General features: G+C 48.8%; 1 protein-coding gene across 1 annotated transcript in view; it reads left to right on the top strand.

Annotated features, from left to right (window-relative positions):
* Positions 1-14,615, top strand: part of ONECUT2 (one cut homeobox 2) — a 48,504-nt gene extending 33,889 nt beyond the window's left edge. Inside the window, exon 5 of the mRNA XM_029921547.1 lies at positions 14,264-14,615. Coding sequence (XP_029777407.1) covers positions 14,264-14,550 — 287 coding nt within the window. The 3' untranslated portion in view covers positions 14,551-14,615. The remainder of the gene's footprint in view (positions 1-14,263) is intronic.
* Positions 14,616-14,909: the final 294 nt, after the last annotated feature.

The following is a 14,909-nucleotide window of genomic DNA, read 5'->3' as shown; positions in this document are numbered from 1 at the left end:
TTCTTAATTTTAATATGATTCTATTTGTAAATCTTTTTTCTTTGAATCATAAAAAATCTTTCATGTGATCGTAAAGATACAACCCTATATTACTTTTATAAACTTTATTGGTTTGCCACGAACATGAAGGTCTATGATCCCTGCAGAACTTATTTTTGGTGTACAACAGGAGGGTAGAGGTTAAGAATTAAGCCCTGTCCCATTGCCTATCCAGTTACCACAGCTCCATTATTAGAGCACACATTCTTAATTTTCTTCAGTGCCATTGTCAGTAAATGAAGTGTCATTAATCTTGTTATTAAATTAAGTGTCCATGTGCGTGTGGATCTGTTTGTAGACTTTCTGTTCTGTTCCACTCATCTAGTTCTATATCCTTATCCAGGGACTACACCATGATAGTCTTATTCAAGGTCTTGATGGTTGATACAGTGAGTCTTCCTATCTTTTTCTTTTTATCAAGAATAGCTTGACTATTCTTTGATATTTTTGCATTCTGCTAAAGATTTTAGAATCAGCTTGTCAAATCCCCAAAAACCTGAAGAGGCAAGAAAGAAGAAAGAGAGGGAGGGAGAGAAATCTGCTGTGATTTTCATTAGAGATTTGATTGGATCTATACATCAACATGGAGAGAATAGAACTCTTATAATATTGAGGCTTCCAATCTCTTTATTTAGATATTCCTTAACTTCTCTAACAAAGTGTATAGTTTTCTCTGTCAAAATATTGCATACCTATTTTAAAATTTATGCCTACATGCTTGATGTAGATCCTACTATAAGTGATATCTTTTTCATTTTCTGTTTGTTGTGTTATACAGGATTTTTGTCGACTGATATGGAGTCTAAGAACCTTGCTAAATTCTCATATTAATTCTAATCCTTTAATCTGTTTATTATCTTGGATTTTCTGTGTATACATAATCAATATTGGCTTTTATATGTCCATCTTGTAACTGAGCACCTTCCTGACTTTTCTTATTGGTTCTAGTAATATGAGTATTAAGGTTTCGGGGTTTTCTAGGTTAAAAATCATATTAACATAATTATGAGTGTTCTGTTTCTGCCGGGAGAAGCAGTATTGGGTGGCTGTTAGGTACAGGGAATCTGGAATCAGACCACCCGAGTTTGCATCCCAGCCTCATGACTTACTATGTAGCCTTAAGGAAATTGCTTACTCCTCTGTCATTCAGTATCATTACTTGCAGACTACCTCTGAGGTTGACTGTAAAAATTAAATGAGTTAATACCTATCAAATAATGCCTATCAAATAATGAGCACTCAGTTTATGTAGACTTTTTTCATTTTACCAGTCTCATTCCTTTCTAAATTTTCACTTGTTTTTTTTTCTTTTTCTTTTCTTTTCTTTTTTCTTTTTTTTTCTTTTTTTTTTTTTTTTGCATTGACAACTTTCCAGCATAATATTGAACAGTAGTGGTGCCTTCATGCCTCTCCTGAAACTGAACTCCTTGAAATATTTCTTTCTTTTTCTTGTTGTTGTAGGCATAATTGTTTTCTTTTTTATCTGTTTCACATATATGAAGTCATCTTTGGCTGGACTTACGAATCTGACATTTGACTCTGGAAGAGGAAGATCCTTTTTCAGAGGATTTTGTTTTCCAACTCTTTACTTCACATACTGATGTGAAACATTAATAATGGAATTATTTGTTTTTAAACATCACTGAGATCCTGTTGCAAAAAGAGGCATCAACTGTCCTACCTTCTTACAGAGTCACTGCCACAGCCTTTCCAAAGAGGTGATGTTTGTTAACATAGTGATACTCCTTTGGATGTTTGGGATGAGTTCAAGGGTATTCATAGCCACATGGGGCTGCTGACCTGTTCTTTTCTAGGACAGTATAACTTTCTTGAGCTTTTAATTTTGATTGTATTCCAAGTAACCTAGAGTATGCATTCCATTATTTTTCTTTCCATAAAGAGTCTACAGGTAACACTTTCCTGAGTTAGCACTGGCTGAGGATACCTCCCTATGGGAAAGACCGCCTGAACTGCAGAAATTCTAGCATTACAACCTCTGTGTCCATTTTGCTCTTAATTCCCTCCAACGCTGTGTGGTTTTCTCCTGTAAGTTTCTTCCTCATCTCATTCTTACTGTTTGTATTACACACTATTACTTAGGGAGTTCTGTTTTCTTCATCATTTCCCGTTCCTGTTGCTTAAAAACAACTCTTTTGGCGTCATCTTGAGATACCACCTGATTCTCTAAACTATTCTTGAAGTTTCTGTAAGATGTTTTCAGAAGAATTTCCTCTGATTCATTCTGAGATGAGAAAACGCCAGTCAGGGCTAGTGCCGTCAACAAAAAAAGGTTGTGTGTTTTCCTTATGACCTCATTTCTGGGGGTCGGTGCACTCACACTCTTGTCCCTGCACTGAGCGGCCAACGCATCTCCCCCAGCTCCTCCTGCCGAGCCAGCTTTCCCTTAGTTTGGCCCTACTGGACTGTCAAGGATTCGTGGCCTGCGAGCACCTCCGGGCCCCGGACAAGCTGGTCCCAGGGACTAGATGCATCGGTCCCCACGCACTGCTCGCCAAAGCTTGCCCCGCGTTCACCGAGAGCACGTTTTGGAAACTGAGCCTTCCACGCTGTGGTCTGCCCCTGCTGCTGTTTCTCTTCTACCCCCCAACCCTCATTTTTTTTTTTCCTAATTATTTTCTGAGAGTTGCAGTTCTCAATTAGTAAGTGGGTAGGAGTGGGAGGAACATTGGCTGGTTCAGCAGAGACCTACCAAGACAAGCGACAGCTGCTTAATTTGAATTGCTGAGCTGCTGGAGGACTTAGGTGCTATGTTTTCAATTCAGATATTATTTTTCAACCCAGTTCCATTGGCCTTGTGTTTGAGGGGCAAATGCCTCAGAGATGCCCTCACACAGGTTGACAGAGGTCCTAGTTTTCAGTTTGGTGAGTTTTATCCTCTGGGTTTTTGAGATGATTTTAAATGGGAAGTTAGGAAAGGCTTTGCTGGCTGTCCTCACCATTTCTACCCAGAATTAGATATTTGTCTTAGCAATTCACAACTTCCTGGATAGCTTGCAGGACATGCAGCTATTGCCATAGAAGGAGAGATCTTTCTTTGGGCACCTGAGTGGCTCAGTCATTAAGCATCTGACTCAGGTCATGGTCTCATGGTTCCTGAGTTCAAGTCTCGCTTTGGATGAACTCAAGCCCCCCTTTGGGTGAGCCCTGCTTCTCTCTTTCTCTCTCTCTCTCCCTCTCTCCGCCCCTCTGTCACTTACACTCTTACTTTCTCTCAAAAAACAAAAAAATCTCTCTTTGCCAGACTTCAGCATAGGCAGAATTAATAACCAGAAATTGTCATTTCAAAGGCTGAGTGCCCCGAAAGACTTATGCTAATAAGCAGATAGGAAGCAAAAGCCCCCGGACTAGAAGTGAGGACATCTGGGTTCTTGGGACTCTGTCAGGGACTAGCTGTGGCCAGTCCTGGGCTACTCAAGGCACCTCTAAACACCTCAGACTCCTATACCCAAAATAAAAGATTGGACCAAATGGCCTCCAACATCCTGCCTTTCTGAGACTCGGGGATTTTCCAACTGTCCTGGAACATCTGCTTTCAGCAGCCCGTCCCTTCTGCGCTCTGAGCCACTGCTGAAAGGGAAGCAGAGGCTGAAGGCGCATCTGCACTCGTGTGCAAAGCTCCAGCTGTGGGCGAACATGCTGGGGGGCGCGGGCAGCGGGAGGAGCGCCGGACAGCATGTGGTGCCCAGGTCTGGTGCCCTCTTGGGAGATTCGCCCTCTGCAGCCACCCCGGGCCTTTTTCTGGCTCTGCCTCTTCTTAAAGTTGTCAGGCATCCAAGGCCTCCCATTTCCCGAGCCCTCTTCTGTGACTTTGTATTGACAGTAAAAATAAAGACAGGAAATAAAATTTGTTTTCTTCAGGGAATGTCTCTGAAGCACAGAAACAGAACAGCGGCTGGCTGGCTGCCTTTTATTTGACAATAAATGGACATCGGGGAGCTCTGTAAGGTTTGTCAGGACCAGCCTGCTTAGATTCCCCCCCCCCCCTCACCTCCAATAGCCAAGCAAAGGCGGGGCAGGACACAGACGAGGAGCGGAGATGTATCATCCATCATCCATGTTGTCCAGCTGGGAAGAGGGGACTGCAGGGTTACGTGGATGGCAGAAGTTTGCCCTGTGGCGGAAGTGAAGCGTGAGGTGTGGCTCAGGCGCTCTGGGGCGACTCCGAGCCTCCCGGGGCTGCTGGCATCTCTGCACTTTGGATATGACCCCCTTCCGGTGTCTCCAGAGTGAGGGATATATGCGTGTGCGCCCCCCCCCGCCCCGTGCTCCCTCGATTTTTCCCCCTCCTCTCTGCTCTCTCTCCCCTTTCCCTGCCGCTGCCCCAGCCCCAGCCCAATTCTGCGCCAACCAGCCAGGCGGCAGCTCTGTCACTGCCATGTACGCTCTTGTGCCACCAGGAGCGCCACCAGGAGCGCCACCCGGAGCGACTCGCCGAGGCTGTCCCAGATGGTCTGGCAAATGGTGTAGAGGTTTTTCCCACCAGGGCTTTGTCCGCGCTCCCGGAAGGGAAGGAAGGAAGGATGAAGCCCAACAACCAAGAACGACTCCAAGCCCATCGATGTGGTGCGCCCTCCCCGTCTCTGCTCTTGCCCCCCCCCCCGTTCCCCCCTCAACGGCTGTGGGTCCGGAGGTCCCAGGCTCCACTGGCGTCTGTTCTGAGGAAAGCCAGCTGCCAACCCGGAGACAGCGCCATTACGTTTCCCGTCTTATTCAGGCCAGAGACACTTGCAGAAACCAAAGCGACGTGGAGGTTGAGCTCTCAGGGGCCAAGTTCACTGCACTGCACATAGTAATCTGGCCTTTGATAATAAGGTCAGGAATCTGAGAGAAACGGAAAACTGCAGTTTAGCTGCAAACTATAACTTGCAAGTTTTCTTTATTTTTATTTTTTGATGTCTATTTATTTTTGAGAGAGAGAGAGAGAGAGAGACAGAGTGCGAGCAGGGGAGGAACAGAGAGAGACGGAGACCCAGAATCTGAAGCAGGCTCCAGGCTCTGAGCCGTTAGCACAGAGCCCAATGGGGGGCTAGAACTCATGAACTGTGAGATCATGACCTGAGCCAGAATTGGATGTTTAACCTCCCAAGCCACTCATGCACCCCTAGAGCTTCCAAATTTTAGATAGCACAAGGTAATTAAATAATGATTTGAAAAGATCGTGTCTCTTGCAGCCCTTCCCCCTTCATCAAGCCCTCCCACCTCCCAGGTGGGCGATCAGTGCCCCTGACAGCCCTGGTCCTCAGGGGCCGATGCTTAGAGCTGGAGCCCTAGGTCCTGTGTGTCAGTCCCCTCAGCGCCATGTCCGTGTAGCAGTGCACCAGCACAGAATTCCCATGCTGCCGGAGGAGCCTGCATTTGCTAAGATTTATCAGCAACGGGGCTTCCTAACAGTAAATATGGACTATCAGAGTATGCAACTCCTCTCTTCCTGCTTCCCTATTTGGATGCAGGGGATCCTGTTATTGCTTTAAAAGCTCGGGAATATGCAGATTCATTCCAGAGGAAGGGCACCCTCTCGGACACCGTCACCTCTTCCGTGGGCTTGCTCTTCTGTCAGGACTGAAGGGCCATCTCTGCAGAGCGGGGAAGGAAAGGGAGTTCATATCGCTTCCCCTTACCTCAACACCCCACAGCTTTCTCTGCCTGACCGACATAGTTCACTTAACATAGTTCTTTCTAGCACTATCTATGTCTTTGCAAATGGCAACTTTTCACTTTTTTATGACTGAGTAATTGTGTGTGTGTGTGTGTGTGTGTGTGTGTGTGTGTGTGTGTGTACACACGTTCTTTATTCATCAGTTGATGGACAGTTGGGTTTTTTCCATAATTTGGCTATCGTAGATAAATCTGCTATAAACCTCAGGGTGCATTTATCCCTTTGAATTAGTATTTTTGTATTCTTTGGGCAAATACCTCATAGCACAATTGCGGGACCCTAGGGTAGTTCTATTTTAACTTCTTGAGGACCCTCCATACTGTCTCCAGAGTGGCTGCACCAGTTTGCATTCCCAGCAGCAGTGCAGGATTCCCCTTTCTCCATGTCCCCACCAACCTCTTGTCTTCTGTGTTGTTGATTTTAGCCATGCTGCCAGGTGTGAGATGGGATCTCATTGCAGTTTGCATGAGATTTGCATTTCCCCGACCTTCAGTGATGTTGAGCATCTTTTCGTGTGTCTGATTTCACTTGTATGTGGGAATCAAGAAATGAAGCAAATGAGCAAAGGGACAGAGACAGGGAAGGAGGCAAACCAAGAAACAGACTCAACTATAGAGAACTGGTGGTCACCGGAGGGGAGGTGGGAGGGTGAAGAGTTAAATAAGTGATGGGGATTAAGGAGTGCGCTGTTGTGATGAGCATGGGTGGTGTATGGAATTGGTGAATCGCTATATTGTGCACCTGAAGCTAAGATTACATGGTATGTTAACTAGGATTCAAATAAAAACTTTAAAAAAATCCTCGGTCTCAAAACTAGGTTAGGGCTATAAATATGAACGTACTTTTGTAATTGGTTTTTCCGGTACAACCCAGCTAATCTTTCTGGCCCAGCGCTCCGGCACTGGTGTGGGCCTTCCGTGCCTGAGAGGGGCCACGCTCCCACTTTGCCCTTGAAAGAGGGCAGCTGCCAGCTCTCCAGCTGAAAGACAGCAGCGGTTCTCCTTAGCATATTTTCCAAACCCATATACGTGGAGGTGAAGTGACCTCTGACAAATGTGCGCGCGCGCACACACACACACACACACACACACACACACACACATACACACACCGTGACTCCCTCCCCGCCCTGCCCCCCACCCTGTGCCCCGGCAATATCACATTGAACTACGGAGGGAAAGTATTTACTGAATGCGAGGAGAATATGGCACTTCTGCATTATTTATGAGGGGCTAACAATACCCATCATATGTAGAATGTATTTGGACATAAATTAGTGATGTTAGGAAACACCAGTGGTCCCAAACCTATTAGGTTGTCTCACACATGTATGAAAACACATCACAGCCTTACCTTTTCTGCGAGGCTGGGAATTGGCCATGAGACAACCTCACAATGAAAACAAATCTCTTTAACCTTTTATTTGCCACTAGCCCCCTGGGCAGTTCATCTACCATCTAGTAAATCTTGGGAAATCATTTCAAATTATGAGTTCTTAACCTTATCTTCTTATATACCTTTTCTCTTCTTTCCCTATGAAAGGAGAAAGACTTTACATTTGTTAAGCACCTACTATGTGCCAGGTGTCACAGTTCACGTCTTGGTGTCTGGAGAGATGGGCATTAGTATCCCCATTTTATAGACTAGGGAACTGAGGCTCAAGGTCATGCAACTGACAACCAGGTCTCAATTTCAAGCTGACTCGTCTTCTCCTACATTTGACTTTCCCTGGGCAGGAAGGCAAAGGTTTTTCTTGGCTTCTGTATCTGTCACCACCATAATGCTATGTGGCACAGAACCGTAAAACCAGTGGCATAAAGCCATAAACATTTATTTTTGCTCAGGAGTCTCTGCCCCACTGAGCCATGCTGCTGCTCCAAGCACTTGGGTGGTCCCAGCTGGGCTCACTCATGCACCTGCAGTCAGCTGCTGGGGCCACCAGGGTCGGCTGGCCCCAGCTTGCCTGTGCCTGTCACATGGCAGCCAGGCAGGGTTCTAAGGACTGAGCAAAACACATGCTCCTTGAGGTCTGGGCTCAGAACTGCCACATTCGTTTGGCTAAAGCAAATCATCCGGCGAGCCCAGATGCCCAGGAAAGACAGGCAACAGCATCCTGTGCTGGGAGGAGCTAGCGTCACGTTGCAGTGGGCGTAGATATTGGGAAGGGAAGAATTGGGGCCAATTTTGCAATTAGTCTGCCTCAGTTCCCACTGTGGGGCTGCTCTGCCCCCTCGGGGGCACCTGCTTCCTGTAAGCCTTCCCCACCCCAAAGTCTGCTTTAGGAGCCTCTCCTCATTCATACTAAGGGACAGGACAACGCTGCTGTGCAGAATTTAAAATGACTCCCTTCCCAAGAGGAAGAAGGGCAGTCAGTCTGGCAGGGGTTAAGTCTTCAACCCATTTGATTAAGCTAAAGCAGGTGCCTGGAATGAGCCAGCAGGCAGGGGACATTCTGGGGCAGTGGGGACAGAACTTCCAAGGCTCTTAAAAAGCACACAGCTAGATCCTTTTCCACCTATGCCTGAGATGGTTGCTTCATTGCGGATTCCCCTTTGGAAGTGGCTCCCCCTTGCTCAGCCCCAAGCATCATGTTTTGCTGGTGGAGCCAGGATTCCCCTCCTCTCCAGGAACTGGGCAGCTCACCTTCCCACTGGCCTCTACAAGGGCCTCTCCAGCCCGTGTGCTTGTGGTTTCCGGGGAGGAAGGCTGGAAGGACAAATGCATTTCCGCAGGGCTCCAGGGCCAGCCGGGCCTACAGGGGAAGTGATGTGGGACGGCGGGCAGGTGCTGGAGCAGAGGTGGCAGGCACAGCCGGATTTCTGGGGGACAGGGACGGGCCAGGCCAGGAAGCTCATGAGAAAGAAACAACACTTGGAGAGGCAACTGGAGAGACAGGAGTTTAAAAATCCTTATCTCTTGGGGCGCCTAGGTGGCTCTGTTGAGCATCCAACTTTGGCTCAGGTCATGATGTCACAGTTCTTGGGTTCGAGCCCCGCATCGGGCTCAGAGCCTGGAACCTGTTTCCGATTCTGTGTGTCCCTCTCTCTCTGCCCCTCCCCTGCTCATGATCTGTCTCTCAAAAATAAATGTTAAAAAAAAAAATTTTAAATCCTTATCTCTGAAAGAGCAGAGGTAAGAGGAGCAGCCCTGCACACCCTGGAGACCAAATCAGGCCACACCTACCCTGCTCACTCACACTTCGTGCCTGCCCGGGCCACCTTCCACCAGCAGATAACTCATGAGCATCCCCTGGGACCCTTGCGAAGTCGTCCCCAAGGCCAAACCCTGAAGCTTCTAGTCTGGGAAGGCAGAGAAGTTCCTGATTCCACTTTTCACTAGGTATGTGCCATAAATATCCCCCAAAGAGGTGCCTGCCCAACTTGGGACTTTCCAGGCAAAACGGATTGTGTATAGGAACACAATTGTGTATATTAAGCTTGCAAAATTTCCATAATCCTTCTGACCTCCAGAGAGGAGATGGACAGGCGACGTCACTGAGAAAGACAGCATTTGCCTTTGGTTGGTACAAGGTGGAGGGAGAGGCCCAGGAGGCCTCATACATCGTGAAGCAGGGAAGGCCCTGGGCAGCCATGTCCGGTCCAGCGAGCACCGGGAGAGGAGGTGCAGGGAGGCCCAGGGACCACACCATGTCACACAGCCGGAGGGGGGGCAGGGCTGGGCTTTGTGCTTAGGTGGGGGGTGGGGGGGGCTGCCACGCCCTCATCTGTCTCTGTCTCCTCCCCTCGGCTGCTCAAGGAAAATAAAAGTGCGTCTCAGGTTTTGGGACTGTAACTCATTTCCATGAGATGCTTCCTGTCCACTGAGGCTGGTATACTGGAGCCCAAAGAACCTTCTGGCACAAATTCTATAGCAGACCGTCAGGCTGAATTCCCCAAAGAGCGTTCCAGCCTAAACAGAAGGGGTTGCTTAACAGGGGCCTGAATTCACGGGACCACCCCCTCCCCAGTGTGAGAAGTGTCAGCTCTGGAGCCAGTGGCCGAGGGGTCCTATCCGGTGTTGGGTTTCTCTTCCTTCACGCCTTGAAGAGCTGAAGCCACCGCCCCTGAGGGACCAGGTGTCAAGGTGAAGTGTGGTTCCAGGATGACCATGGCCTGTGTCGGCCTCACGGAACTGAGTCCCTGCCCCCCTACTCTACATACACACACACTCATGCAGCTGAGGTCACTCGCCTGGGACACCAGGCCCTGCCAGGAGAGGATGAAAGGGAAAAGAAGCAGGCGGCCAGCCTCAGGCAGGTGGGAGCCCTGGACCTGCCCCTTCTTTGCTTCTCCCTACCACTCCCTTCCCCTCCGCACAGAGGCCCTAGCTTCCAACAGCCCTCCGTCCCTCAGCATGCAAATGCCGAGAGACCTTTGTCACAGTAAGGGAAGTTAGTGGTGGGTGAAAACAAACTTTTCTGTTGGGAGATACTGTGTGGTACTGACCTTTGTGGCACCAGGGCCCCTCCTCCACTAGGAAAGAAAGGAAAGCACAGATGATTCAGGGCCTTTCTTGGCCTCTTTAATTTTTTTTTAAGTACTTATTTTGAGAGAGAGAGAGAGAGAGAGAGAGAGAGAGAGAGAGAATGTGAGAGCATGCACCTAGGGGAGGAGCAGAGAGAGGAAGAGAGAGAATCCCGATCAGGCTCCATGTTGTCAGTGCAGAACCTGACCCGGGGCTCAAACCCACCAACCATGAGATCATGACCTGAACCGAAATCAAGAGTCAAACACTTAACCAACTGAGCCAACCAGGTGCCCGTTGGCTTCCTTAATCATCTTTATCCCTGGTATTGACCCCCACCGTCTTACCTTTGAGCCCCCTTCTGGTGTGAATCACCTCTGGCTTTGTAACCTTGCTGCATGTCCTGATCACACACGTTGGTGTCCGTGTGACCAACCCCTGGCGTGACCCTCACCCCCACCTTGGTTTTCTTCTAGAAGAGGGAGTAGCAGCAGGAGCCTGGGCTAACCTCCGACTTTCCAGAACTAGGAGACTCCACACACCCTCCCCGCTGTTGAGCACCTGTCCATTGGGTTTCTAACACGTTCCTGGGTCACAGGGAGCTACGTGGCTCTCGCCTAGCTGTTTAGAAATGGGTATTTGGGGTAGTGTAGTATGTTCACACCAAAGCCATTTACACTCTACTTGTGCCTGTGGGGACAGCGGGCTTCACACCTCATCCCAGCTCCAGGCATCATTTGGGCTTCGATTTGCAAAGCACGTGTTCTCCCTCTTGCTTTCGGTTCCCTTCAGCTCCAGATCAACTGCTTCTGTAAGAATTGTGGGGTGAGTGCTGTTCGTGCTGTGTTTGTTATTTCTGTAACTGTCGGGGTTGGAAAGCAAATCTCTTTGAAATGTAAGAACTAAATAACATGGCCCCCCAAAAGAAGTGTGGGATACCAGGCACCGAGTGTAAGGACTCTGAGCAGGTTATGGACCTACTGCCTCAGTATTTTGGGGTTTTGGACTTGCCGTCATTTGCAGACCACAGGCTACATCTCTGCGTGGGTTGGTGTGGACTCTGGTGGGTTTGGAAAGCTGTGGAAAGGCACGTGCAGGATCTGTTAATCTGTTTTTTCCCTACGTTTGCTGAACATTGTGCCTTGAACATTTGTGTCTTCAAGTGTGTGTGTGGACGCACACATGTGTGTGTCTAACCAAATATAATCTGACAGGCCAACGTGGAACTGCACCAACATTGTCTAAACACCCTATTAAAAGTACAAATAAAGCATTATGTGAAGAATAATCAATATTGGTAGGAAAATTGAGGGATGTACGGTTAATCCAAAAGAGCGTGAATCGACAAAGGACCTCAGCCAGTGTTTGTAGAGCATATTTGCCCAGATTTTGTTATCAGGAGATTACCATGCACCACTGTTTACTCAGAATCCTCCCGATGAAGGCTGGGCGCCAGGAGTCCCAGGAGGCTGTGGCAGGGACAAGTCTGGGACCTGAAGTGGCAGCGTGGTCAAGCATGCTGGCCCCCGTGTCTCAGAGGGGCCCAAGGAGGTCTGTAAATGCACAGATTCCAGAACCCTGCCCCACACGGTGAAAATCAGAATCTCTGGGGCTGGGGCCCAAAGACTGCCCTGCAGACAGAGCCCCCTCTTAGGGGCCAATGTCACGGACGATGTTTCTGTAAAGGAGAAAGATAGAGAGCTGGAAGATGGGACTCTCACCCTGGGCTTGTGGCAGACTTGGGTTGGTACCCGAAGCCAGTCGCTTACTCCCTCTAGGTCTCAATTCATTTCATTTTAAAATGGAAATCATTTGGCCGTTTTACCTACCTCAGGATTACTGGGGAAAGGGCGGTGAGAGGGAGGGTGAGGAGCCCTTCCACATGCTCTCCTGGGTCTCTGCAGAGGGCAGGGTCCTTACTTCCACCAGATGAGAAGCACAGGCTCTGCTACGTGAAGCAGTCTGCCGAGGCCCCGAGGCCCCGGAGGTGAAGGAGCCCGGCTTTGAATCCAGGCATGTCTGGTTCCAGAGCTTTCCTTTCCATCAGGGTGCTCCTCTGAGATTTTAGAAATCGGGCATGTGCTTGGCAGTCAGCTGAGGCTTGTGAATCGGAGGCATTCACCTGGGAGCTCATTAGAAATGCAGGTTCTCAGGCCCCGCCCCAGGCCGACTGCATTGGAATGAGCTCTCCAATGATTCCTGAGCCCTGTTGAGGAAGACTTGAGACTGGACAAGAGAGAGTAAGTCTGAAGGTAACGGTATGGCAAACAAACATGTAAGAGCCTCACAGGATGAGCAAGGCGGCCACCTTTACTGGGAAGCTCCCGTGAGAAGTGAGCAGGCATGGACCTTTCTGTCTGAGCTTCCGTTGCCAGGGAAGTGTGCCTTAGCTAGGAAAGTCTGAGCCTCCAAGAGAATGGGTTTTAAGATGGAAACATGCTTTTTATAGGTGTGTGTGTGTATACTTTTCAAAGAGAACATGATTTCTTATATTTTTAAAAAGAAAGAAGAAGAATGGGGTGCCTGGCTGGCTCAGTCGGTTAAGCGTCTGACTTCGGCTCAGGTCATGATCTCACAGTTTGTGGGTTCAAGCCCTGCGTCGGGCTCTGTGCTGACAGCTCACATCCTGGAGCCTGCTTTAGATTCTGTGTCTTCTTCTCTCCCTGCCCCTTCCCCACTCATGCTCTGTTTCTCTCGGTATCAATAATAAATAAACATTAAAAATTTAAAAAAAAGAAGAAAAAAAGGAAGATAGCATTTAGCAAAGTGTCATCACTTTTCATGTATTTCAGAAGTGACTCCTTTATAGCAGATAGTACCCACCAGGGAGGATGGTCGGTTAGGTGGGGGGCCTGGGGGGGGGGGTAGTTCAGGGTCTTGAAGATCTCTAGGCATGCTGGTCCTCAGGTTAAATCCTAAGACCCACCGGTTTGAAGGATGCTCCCCCGATGCTCATACTGCATCGGCTCCTCGGAGCAGGAGGCAGAGCCCTGACCCAGGGCTCAGAAGCGAAACTGACAAACCCTGACGTCGCGGGGTGTGGGAAAACACCCAGAACTTCTAGCTCTAGGGGTGAGTGTCAGCCCAGTGCACAGAAGTTCTCAATCTGGGGCCAGGTCTCATGTTTCAATTCCTGATTCATATGCACTGTGTTGTTGAACCCTTACAAGTCACTTTTCTGAGACCAAATCCATCTGTGAAATGTGCAAATCCCCTGGAAAAATCTGAGCACCACTCATCAGCACACCAACCCTTCCTTTACCCCCGTGGCTCCAAAAAGAGCCATTTGGGAATATTGCACAGACTTGCTCCCTGCCTTCTAGGAATCTGTAGGGGAAGGCAGACGTGGGGACCTACATTAATATCCTCCCGAGTCTGGGCTGCTTCCGACACCCTCTGCCCTGGTCTTCTTGCACTTGCTTCACTTCAAATTACCCAAACTGGAGTTGGCCAAACCAACGTTGTTGTTTTTTCTTCTCTCCAGTCTTTCCCTCGGTGTTTTGTTGTTGTTTTGTGTGCCCTTAATTTCCCAAGAGCCTGCAGGAAGGGGGACGGTACCATCATTCTGTTACTTCTAATGTCGTTAACAATTTTTTGAATCACATGAGTAGAAGCTTTGATTTTAAGAAATTATGCACTTTTAAATTTTGACTCCAGAAAGCCATTTCAGCTCAGCGGAATCTGAAAGAGGAAATGCCCCCCCAGGGTTTCCCTGCCCCACCCCCCTACCCGACCACCCTTGGACATGGAGTCAATCATTGCTCCCTTCACGGTGCCTGAGAGGAGAAGGGTGCTGGGAGGCAGGGGGTAAAAAAGAAAGCAATCACAATTGGTTTAAAACCAGACTGTGGAAAACAGGCCTGCCGCTCTCCCCCACCTCCCCTCCCCCCACTGCCTGGTGCCTTCCATCACCGGGAGATGAACTGGGAAGGCTGGTTATTGACAGCCGAGCAATTTCCACAATAAAGTTTAACGGTTTACATCCCCTTGTACGACTTTGTCAATGTTTTCCATGGATCACCTTCTCGGGCGCTGGTCCTCACACTCCATACTGACTCGCTCCTTCTTCTCTTTCCCTTCAAGCGTGCAAACGCAAAGAGCAAGAACCAAACAAAGACAGGAACAATTCCCAGAAGAAATCGCGCCTGGTGTTCACTGACCTCCAACGCAGAACACTCTTTGCCATCTTCAAGGAGAACAAACGCCCGTCCAAAGAGATGCAGATCACCATTTCCCAGCAGCTGGGCCTGGAGCTGACCACCGTCAGCAACTTCTTCATGAATGCGCGGCGCCGCAGCCTGGAGAAGTGGCAGGATGATCTGAGCACAGGGGGCTCCTCGTCCACCTCCAGCACTTGTACCAAAGCGTGAGGGACGGACTCTCGGCTGGGCGCAGGTCACCTCCCCATGAGGACAGCCAACACCGGAAGAAAACACAAAGGAAGAAGACACCGGATTCTTAGCTGGGGCCCTTCACTGGTGATTTGAAAGCACAATTCTCTTGAAAAGAAACTTCTATTCTAGCTGTAATCATAGGCCAGGTGTTCCTTTTTGTTTTGTTTTATAATGGTTATGGAGTCCAAGTGCAAGCTGAAAATGAATCTCTTTGAACCGGACACTGTCCTCCAAGCATGCTAAGCGGCCCAGAAACCCAAATGGGGGCCTTCCTGGGGCGAGTTCATTTCAGTGCGGTGTCAGCCAAGCTCAGGGTCACTTCAAATGTGACCGGT

This window comes from Suricata suricatta, chromosome 14 (genome assembly GCF_006229205.1).
Source record: "Suricata suricatta isolate VVHF042 chromosome 14, meerkat_22Aug2017_6uvM2_HiC, whole genome shotgun sequence".
In the NCBI taxonomy this organism is placed as follows: domain Eukaryota; kingdom Metazoa; phylum Chordata; class Mammalia; order Carnivora; family Herpestidae; genus Suricata; species Suricata suricatta.
This window is presented reverse-complemented; position numbering and strand designations above follow the sequence as displayed.